Consider the following 10,917-nt stretch of genomic DNA (forward strand, 5'->3'; position numbering starts at 1 on the left):
TCTATCAATCATCCTGCGGAGTGCACTGACAGGCAAAGACCGGTAACTAAAAACAGGTGGGGAGCTGCCCAGTTTGTCACACGCCCGGAGAATAAAACTCTTTTTTCTCCAGTATAAAGCTCCTGTTGCGGCCAGTATGTGCCGCGGCTGCTGCAGGAGCTTTATGCAGCGTTCCTGGGAACCATATCAGCCCATTTGGGCTGATTGGTTCCCTTTAAATGCGTGCCAATATACAAGATTTGTCTCAAAGGTATACTAATTCTTCTTAAGAAGTCTCTGCCATAAAGATGGATGGAGACTTAAAGGCCAATCCTGCTCCACTTGGAATGCCGGGAAGAAAGTATATGCAAAATAGCTCTCACACCACCTAGGCAAAGTGGTGTCCCTTCAGTGTCAGTCAAGTCAGTGTCTCACTCTATCTAGGAATCCTATAATATTGTCTGGAGATATATGCAAAGCCAAACAATCTTGTTCTAGGCAAGTATCGCAGATACACTAAGGCAAAACATGCACATCTTGGAGACTACGCCCTGGATGCCTATAAAATGTGCTTCTAGCCAACCTTTCTTTCCTGCAGCCTTCAGACGAGATAGGGTTAATTGTCTCACTAGATAATTACACTTATAATTTTGTCTGTTTTTACCCAAAACATTGAAGCCCTTTGTCACTTCTTCCTACACTTGCCTAACACAATCCATCCTAATTGTTACAGCTATCATTACTGCTCTCTAGTAATCCATAAGCAGAGCTATGAAATCTATGTGCATTGTTATTTCACTCAATAGAAAGGGCAGACAGGCACAGCTGCATAGATATTACTGTAATGGTCGGTCAGGTCTCTGTGATGGGTCTCATCTGTGGATCAAAATGTGATTAGAAGAGCCTCGTACAATAGTCGAGAAGATATTTTCAAGGCAACTTTATCCATTGCTAAGATTTGCTCCAGGGAAAATAATCTTTGCATGAAAGAGATGAAATAGATGGCCATTATCATCACATCACCCCCAACCATACCCCCCTATCTCAAAGCAGGTTAACCGAGACCATGTTTTACTAGGAGAGACAGTAATATGACCTTAGGACTGGTTGTATTTCACCTAAAGGTATGTCATAGATTAATCTATGTCATATATTAATAAGTCTATCAGTCATGTTGCTGGCTGTGTCTGATATTGTCCCATGAATTAAAATAAGGAAAGCAGATATAGCGTTGACATGGAAAAAGAAGAATTGCACAGATGTGTGATCATGTCACCCAAATTTCATGTTGAACACAGACATTATGGGAAATTTATCAGTGGGATTTTTCTGTGTGTGGTCTATTTCTAAGAATAGACTGGCCTACAATTTTCTGTTGTGCTGATTTGTTTGTCTCATTGGCCGAGATTTCTCAGGCTGGCTGAAGCTCACATTGCCTGTTTTTCCCACAGCAGCCAATCACAGCAAAGGTTTAATATTAGAGATGAGCGAACCTTGAGCATGCTCGAGTCGATCCGAACCCGAACTTTCGGCATTCGATTAGCGGTGGCTGCTGAAGTTAAATAAAGCCCTAAGGCTATGTGGAAAACATGGATATAGTCATTGGCTGTATCTATGTTTTCCAGACAACCTTAAAGCTTTATCCAAGTTCAGCAGCCCCAGCTAATCAAATACCGAACGTTCGGGTTTGGATCGACTCGAACCCGAACCCAGTTCGCTCATCTCTATTTAATATCTTAAACCTGTGCTAAAAAGAAACCTGAGTTTTGATTGATTGCTGTGGGAACTACCACATAATGTGAGTTTCAGTCCACTTGATAAATACAGACTAATTTGGTGCAAATTAAGAAAAAGTCACCCATCTGTACCCCTACCTCTACTACCCCTAAAATTACAGTTGACTGTCCATGATGTCCCTAGTATTGCAGTTAAAACCACCCCACCCCAACCCGCAGGATGCCCCTAGTATTGCAGTTAACTTCCCCAACTTCTATTGTAGTGAGCTAGCCACAGTTTGGGGAACAAACCCTTACCAAGTCAGCACTGGAGACCAGAATACAACCCCAACTCAGCAAAGGCTTTGGAGGGGAATTTATCATCGCTTTACGGATGTCTTTAGACTTAGAAATATCCCCAATTTTTATGCAATGGCTTCATGTTTACACCACTCACGTCTGTTCTTAGACATATCTTTTACATATCAACCTGCTCAGCTACTCCTTAACATGTTAACCCCCTATGATCTCTTACTTGTCTCCTACCCTGTGCAAACCCTGTGCAGGGAATCCCAACACAGGATTCCCTCCTCCTGGACAGTAAGCAGCTGTGCACCACTCTTTACTGTACGTCCCCTGGAGTAACCGGCTCCACATTAGGTGGTGAAATACACCACCTCTATGTGCGACTAGTTTAAATAGTTGCACATTATAAATCATGCCTGCTTTCAATAGTATATGTGATATAAAGCAAGTTTGAAATTTTTACTTAGTCCTGAAGGCAGTTTTTTAGTCCTGTGCTGGTTAAAATATAAAGACTAAACAAATGAAGTCCAGTGTTTCCCAGGCCATCTGAGCACTCACAGAAAGAAGGCAGCCATGTGACTGATGGACTCATTGACTCTCTGTACTGGTCGGGACTTCATGTGTTTAGTCTCTTCTTTTTTAACCAGCACAAGACTAAAAAGCAGCCTTCAGGAGACTGGACCTGGATACAAGTAAGTATAGCTTAGCTTTATTACAGCTAATAACTAGAAATAATAATAATAATTGTAATAATAAATGTAAATTGCAAACCTGCTTTATTTCACATCCGCTGCTGGTTTATATTTTGAAAGTAATAACAACAGCGACACTTGAAGACAGAAGGAGTGTTTGTGTATAGAGCCTTTATCAGTGTGGCTTAAGGGAGAATACTGAATAAGTTGGTTTTGTATATCATGGAAGATGTAGCAATACTACTTTTTGCGGATGACATTTTGCTGTTCACTAGTGATCGAATAAAAAAGGTTATGTCAACACTTAAAATGTTTAGAGAAATATCAGAATCCTGTTGGTAACTTGATACTATAAAGGCAAAAGACAAAAACTCTCATAAGGCAGATGCCAATTGCCCCATACCAGTTTGAAAAATTTCTTCTCCAGTATGGCAATTAGAATAAATCCCTGGATCACTGTTCTATCACATGAAATCTAATGCCTATAACTCGTAATATTATATTTAAAAAAAAAAAAAAAGCACCCAAGCCTCCCCCTTATTTAAAGGGGTTATTTAGCGCTACAAAAACATGGCCACTTTTCCCCCTACTGTTGTCTCCAGTTCAGGTGCGGTTTGCAATTAAGCTCCAATTACTTCAATGGAACTGAGTTTCAAAACCCCACCCAATCTGGAGACAACAGTGGGGGGAAAGTGGCCATGTTTTTGTAGCGCTGGATAACCCATTTAATGAATCAGCCATGACAAAATCATTTGGCCAAGAGTTCCATAGTCTCGTTCCATAGTCTCACTGCTGGTAGAGTAAAGAATCCCCAACTGTGTTGATGGTGAAACCTTCTTTCCTGAACACATAGAGGATGTCCCCTTGTCATGGTTACAGGCCTAGGAGTAAAAAGATCCCTAGAAAGACCTCTGTACTGTCCCTTCATATATTTGTACATTGTGATCAGATCGCCCCTAAGATGTCTTCTTTGTTTACTAAATAACTCCAAGCTTAACCCCTTAACGACATCGGGCGTATATTTACGCCCTGATGCCGGTAAGGATGTTCAGAGCGGGGCCGCGCGGCGACCCCGCTCTGAACCGCGGCGGTCCCGGGTGCCGCTTGTAGCCCGGGATTGTAGGTATTAGCGGGCACGTCAAACATGACAGCTGCATCCGATTACCGGATTCAGCTGTTCCCTGGTGTCTAGTGGCGGAGATCGCTCCCCCGGGATGTTATCCCGGAGGAGCGATCTCCGTTTCTGAAGCCGGCCAGGGACCGCTCCAAGATGGCACCGTCCCCGACTCGGCACTCGTTTACTTCCGGCTGCAGCAGCCGAAAGCAAACGAGTGCCTATCTCATGGATCTCTGCAGCATATCTATGCTGCAGAGATCTCTATGAGAGATCAAAGCACTTATACTAGAAGTCGCCCGAACTATTAATTAATCACATTCCTGATCTCGCACGGTAAATGGCGTCAGCGCAAAAAAATCCCAAAGTGCAAAATTGCGCATTTTTGGTCGCATCAAATCCAGAAAAATTGTAATAAAAAGCGATCAAAAAGTCATATATGCGCAATCAAGGTACCGATAGAAAGAACACATCATGGCGCAAAAAATAACACCTCACCCAGCCCCATAGACCAAAGGATAAAAGCACTATAAGCCTGGGAATGGAGCGATTTTAAGTGACGTATATTTGTTGACAATGGTTTAAATTTTTTACAGGCCATCAGATACAATATAAGTTATACATGTTACATATCGTTTTAATCGTAACGACTTGAGAAACATATATAACAAGTCAGTTTTACCCCAGGGCGAATGGCGTAAAAACACATTTCCCCCAAATAAACAAAATGCTTTTTTTTTTTCAATTTCACCACACTTTGAATTTTTTTCTGGTTTCGCAGTGTACTTTATGCAAAAATTCAGCCTGTCATTGCAAAGTACAATTAGTGACGCAAAAAATAAGGGCTCATGTGGGTTTCTAGGTGGAAAAATGCAAGTGCTATAGCCTTTTAAGCACAAGGAGGAAAAAACTAAAACGCAAAAATCGAAATTGGCTCTGTCCTTAAGGGGTTAATAACCAGTTGTATTACAGTAACCCTAGCATTACCTTGGTTGCCCTTCTTTGCACTCGCTCCAGTTCAGCCATGCAATATATATATATATACAGTGGTGCCTTGGACTACGAGCATAATTTGTTCCGGAACCGCGCTTGTAATCTAAATCCACTCTAACACCAAAGCAAATTTTATCATAAGAAATCATAGAAATGCAGACAAAAATACCCCAAAAATACTGATTTATTATTCTGAATAACATGTAAAACAGATGAAACAAACATTCAGAAACAGCAGAATATGTGCTATTATAAGTTACTGTACAGTAATGGAGAGGATGGGAAACACAAGGACTGACAGAGACTGCAGGGACTATGAAGGAATGAGCAGGGCATATGTGGGCACAGTATAGCAGCACTCTCTGTTCGGGGAGAGAGGGGTTACAGCTATGGAGAGATTACCTCCTTAGGCCTGTCCCCTGATGTGAGCCCCAGCCTTAAGTGCATCTGCCATGATTTGGAAGGTGAGAGAGACTTCCTGCATCAGAGTACAGTGCTGTAGACCCTGCTATTCAGACCATCCACTTCCGCTCCCACCCAGTACAGGGAGCTCTTAAACCAAAGCAATGCTCTTAAACCAAGTCACAATTTTGAAAAACTGTGAGCTCTTAAACCAAAACGCTCTTAAACCAAGTTACTCTTAAACCAAGGTACCACTGTGTGTGTGTGTATATATATATATATATATACATATATATATATATATATATATATATATATATATATATATGTATCCATATTATACGGATGCCCAAAAATATACGCAGTATTCCATGTATGGTCTGACCAGTTTTTTGTAAAGAGGCAAAACTATGTTTTTCTTCGCTTCTACGTTCTTATCGTTCTTGTCGCGAAAGAATTCGGAAGGCCTTCAAACACATTAGACAGTCCTCCAGTCCTATTAAAAACATAAGGTTTGGCTGACCTCTTACTGTGTACAAGGGCATTTTAACCTTATTGGTGACATGGTTTCTATGTGAAATTACAGCAAAACAATTTATGATACATGACATGTTCAGAGGTAGCAGGTAGGCTTTAAGGAAAGTAAGGCTGAAGAAAGCCCAGTCCAAGAAATGATTTTATGGTAAAATATAGGCAACTGATGATACTGTCATCTCTTCCAGATTGACAGAACAGAGACAAATGTCAACAATTTAAACCCTGTGTTTGCAAAGAAATTTACAATCAACTACCACTTCGAAGAAGTGCAGAAGTTAAAGTTTGCCATTTTTGATCAAGACAAGTCAAGCACCCAACTGTATGAACACGACTTCCTGGGGGAGTATGTCTGCACACTTGGATCGGTAAGTGGCCACTAAATTGTATGTGTGGGGATATCCATACATGCCATTCTGACTGGTTTCATATGCAACATTTGCAATGTAATTCTGACAAGCAGCCAGATTGAACAGTGACAATTGAGTGAATGGTATTCGTATGTTTTCAGTATTGCTTGTAGAATGGTTTTTCTATTACTTCCAATTTGTTTTGTATACCTTTTGACAAAAAAGGTTTGAAACTAGAATGTAAATCTGTTTTCCCTTAGGGTCCTTTCAAGGACACAGACGAGCTCCAATTAGAGAGATCAGTGCTTGTTTGCAGTACCTTCAGAAAGCACGACCATTTGTGCTGCTGAGCCGCACGAATGATCCTTGCATCGTTCATGTGGCCATTCCCCTGTTTACACAGAGAGATGTGTGGCCAAAAGCAATATATTTTTCCGTGGCCCAAAAGATACGCTCAGTCAAGCATTTTCCCGCTCCTTGGCTGATCGCTGTCACTTTTACATGGGCTGATTATCGTCCAAAGAAGCATTTCTAACAACACTCCTGATCAATAATCATCCAGTATAAATGTACTGGATAAGCACTACAAGTTTATCTATGTTAGTTGAGATGGCAGTACACCATAAAGGAAAGTAGATTTACATTCTAATCCAAACTTAGTACAGATATCAGAAAGGACCACCCAAAGACTGATTTATTTTGCAGCTTATAGTGGCTGACAAAAGTGTATGTCCAAATTTGTATAAGATGTACATATACAGCCTTGTGCTCAACAAGCTTTTCTTCACTAGTCTGCACTCAGTACCCAGTAATATAAATGTGAAAACTAAATTTTAGAATTTCTTTGTTAATTTATTCAAAAATTCAATGTTTTATGGACATAAGTATTTAGACCCTTTGCTATGACATTTGAAACTTAGCTGGGGGGGGCTCCCATTTATCTTGATAATTTTTGAGATGTTGACTTGCAGTATATTCAGTGGATTGGACAGGATTTGGAAGACACAGCCCTCTATCTGATAATAGGTGTGGGCTCAGAAGGTTTAAAAATGTTTGATTAAAGATGACTGCAACGAGTAACCACATACTGTCTCTTGAGAGAGACATAAACTGGCCTTGGCTTATTTGCATGATGTCCCTGGCCAATATGGAGGACTGAACCTGTGAACTCTTGGTTAACACTTTTTGGAGAACCAAGATTGCAAGCAGCACATACACAGAATCTCACAGAAGTCAGAATTTTCGTGGAATCGACATGCCAATTACTGCCAGTTGGTTTTCCTTCTGGTAGCCATGAGATCTATGTCTGGTACCCTAAAAGATCTGTAGCACTCTAAAATGACCAGCAGATTTTAGTCTCCGGGTTCTGTTAAACTTTTTATCCTGGATTGTAATTTGTTGAAAGACAATCTTATCACTGAGTAAATCTGAAGATACCAAGCCAGGGTAAGGGTACTATTACACGAACAGATCTGACGAAAGATTATCTGCCAAAGATTTGAAGCCAAACCCAGAAGCAGACTATAAACAGAGAACAGGTCATAAAGGAAAGACTGGATTTCTCCTCTTTTCAAATCCACTCCTGGGTTTGGCTTCAAATCTTTGGCAGATAATCTTTCGTTAGATCTGTTGGTGTAATAGTACCCTAACATGCATTTCAAACCATATGTCATTGTAACATGTCACATGTCATGGCCCGCTGAAAACTTTGAGACATTTCTCTCATTAATCTGGCAGAGCTTACCCCCCCATCTTGTAGGTTCATGGGTTGATGTAAGAAGGATGTGTAGTGTTGGCTGGCTTCTATAAGGCGAAGGAAATGATACAAAGTGAGACAAATAGAGCACATTGTACTATCTTTTATGGACCTGAAGGTGTCTAGATGACCTTCCCAGCCATCTGTGGCAATGTTAATGCACCACTCAGTAGGGATTAAAGATCTGGCATTTGGTCAATTATTCCACCACCTGAGAAGGCATCTTGCCTATCTCCTATCTTTGTCTATGCCCTATAGGATCTTGTTTTTTATACCCAGAACCTCTACATATGAGCCCTGAAATGAAAGACCTCTGTCTCAGTCTGGACACTGACCTCAGTGAAACGTTTCTTCAGGATTCAACAAAGGTTTTGCCCTAGTAAATTTTCTCCTGGCACAATTGATTGGATCATTTTGCATGTCGTCTGATCGTTGCCTTTTAACATGAGCTATTACACGAAACGATTATAGGCTAAATATTTGTCCAAATACAGACGATTATCAATTCGTGAAATAGGGCCCTAACTTTCAAAGGGAGGAAGGTTCACATGAAGATGGGACTAAACAATGGCTTTCAATTCTGCCCTGATTACTTTTTTTAGGGATCCTATCATGGAATTCAATGGGATCCGCAATTTTTTCGGATTGTAACCTGTTTGACATCCGTATTATGGATGTTGTGCAATTCTGGATGAGTTATAATTGACGTGTTGGAAAAAAAAAGCATTTACAGAAATACAGATGCACTGCATATGCTTAATCCGTAATTTTTAGCAGATTGTACGGGAGGATAGCAGGAGGAATTTATGGACTTGAAAAAAATACTGAACGTGTGCATAAGGTCTAGTCTTAAAGGGGTAGTGCGGCGCTAAACAATTATTCACTAAATAACACACATTACAAAGTTATACAACTTTGTAATGTATGTTATGTTAGTGAATCGCCCCCTTCCCCATGTTTCCCCCCCACCCACACCGGAGCCGGAAGTGTAGTGCTTTATACATACCTGCTTCTTGCCGACCCCCGTCCGCCATCTTGTGCCAATGATATCATCTTCGGACGGACGGCCGAACCGCTCCGACCATCCCTAATGCCGGCCGCCCTCTGCCGCGTCATCAGCTGCTCAGCCGTGATTGGCTGAGCATAACTGTGCTCAGCCAATCGCGGCTGAGCAGCTGATGACGCGGCAGAGGGCGGCCGGCACTAGGGACGGTCGGAGCGGTTCGGTCGTCAGTCCGAAGATGACATTATTGGCACACGATGGCGGACGGGGGTCGGCAAGAAGCAGGTATGTATAAAGCACTACACTTCCGGCTCTGGTGTGGGTGGGGGGAAACACGGGGAAGGGGGCGATTCACTAACATAACATACATTACAAAGTTGTATAACTTTGTAATGTGTGTGTCACGGCTGTGGCGGCGTCCCGCGCTCCGGGCCGCCGCCGCAACTCCTCCTTCCCGCTGGCAGCCGCCGGTGTCCCAGTACCGGGACCCGGCGCTGCTGCTAGTTCGGCCCCTGGGGGCGCCTCACCTTCCTCCGCTCCTGTCTCTCGCTGTGCCGGCCGGCGCGCGCGTCCCCGCCTCCTAGGGCGCGCACAACGGCTGTCTCCTGCCTACTGCTCCTGCCACACCTTGCCCGCCGTCACTAGCAACCAAGCCAGGGGTAGCGACCTGGGGGTCGCCTGCCGCACCAAGCCCATCCCGCCTTGCGGCGGGCTCTGGTGAAAACCAGCGGCCCCTTAGACTCCGCTCCCTGGTGCGGTTTATGCCATCGCTAGTGACAGTACAGAGGATACACTACTCCTGGCGTTACAGTGTGTTATTTAGTGAATAATTGTTTAGCGCCGTTTAAAGCAGTTACTTCCACAGAGACAAACTTTGTGAATAGATAAAGGACAGAGATTCCAATGGAAAGTGCCAAAAACTGCAGTATTTTTGGGGTGCTAGAGTGAAAAGAACAAGAGGGGGAAATAAGGTTTTATACATAATGTATACAATTCAATAGAAAATACATCACTGACATGAAAACTGAACAGACTTTCAGACCACACTTGAGAAATTTAAACTTAAAGGACAACTCCCATGAAAAACTTTTTTCCAGTAACTGAAGCACATTACAAAGTTATATAACTGTGTAATATGCTTCAATCACATATCTGCCCCCCTTCCCTGTCTTTTCCCCCCTCCACCCTCCACCAGGAAGTGCACTAAACTCACACATACCTAATTACTGTCGTCACCAGTTTCTTCTCTCAGCTCCTTCTTGTGACGATGAGTCATCAGCAGGAGGGCTGCTCTAGCTCCTGTTACACCAGCTTCCCCCTCCCCTGCCTTGTCAGGTGACTCAGCTTGCTCAGCTCCCATTGGCTGAGCAACTGCAAGCCATCTGAGTCCATGTCACTTGCTTATCTTCCCTCGTGACAGACTCCCGGCACATAGGCAGCTCCCCCCTCCCCTCATACTCTCTCCTGCTGCAGAGTGGACTCAGTGCAAGTGACATGGACTCAGATTGCTTGCAGTTGCTCAGCCAATGGGAGCTGAGCAAGCTGAGTCACCTGACAAGGCAGGGGAGGGGGAGGTTGGTGTAACAGGAGCTAGAGCAGCCCTCCTGCTGATGACTCATCCTCACAAGAAGGAGCTGAGAGAAGAAACTGATGACGACAGTAATTAGGTATGTGTGAGTTTCCTACACTTCCTGGTGGGGGGTGGAGGGGCAAAAAGACAGGGAAGGGGGGCAGATAGGTGATTGAAGCATATTACACAGTTATATAACTTTGTAATGTGCTTCAATAACTGGGAAAAAGTTTTTCATGGGAGTTGTCCTTTAAAGGGTTTATATGTCTTAGGAAATAAAAACAGGACTTATCTCCCGCAAAAACAGTGCCACTTTTATCTGTGAGCTATTAGTGGTACTGCAGCTTAGCCCCTTTATCTGAATCTGCAGCCACTGTAATGAATATATTAGGGAATAATATACATAGAGATTTCCTAATGGAGTGTTATCATTGTGCATGCCGCACTTACATGTTAGAGCGCCCCAGTAAAATGCCTGGACCTAATTCAGCGGCCGTCCATCA

General features: G+C 42.9%; 1 protein-coding gene across 4 annotated transcripts in view; it reads left to right on the forward strand.

Moving 5' to 3' along the window:
• CPNE2 (copine 2) overlaps window positions 1-10,917 on the forward strand; it is a 93,860-nt gene that overhangs the window by 56,493 nt on the left and 26,450 nt on the right. For all 4 annotated transcript variants that reach the window (XM_069966006.1, XM_069966007.1, XM_069966005.1 and 1 more), the window contains one exon: window positions 5,924-6,103. In XM_069966006.1, the coding sequence (XP_069822107.1) occupies window positions 5,924-6,103 (180 nt within the window). The remainder of the gene's footprint in view (window positions 1-5,923; window positions 6,104-10,917) is intronic.

This window comes from Dendropsophus ebraccatus, chromosome 4 (assembly GCF_027789765.1).
Source record: "Dendropsophus ebraccatus isolate aDenEbr1 chromosome 4, aDenEbr1.pat, whole genome shotgun sequence".
Classification (NCBI taxonomy): domain Eukaryota; kingdom Metazoa; phylum Chordata; class Amphibia; order Anura; family Hylidae; genus Dendropsophus; species Dendropsophus ebraccatus.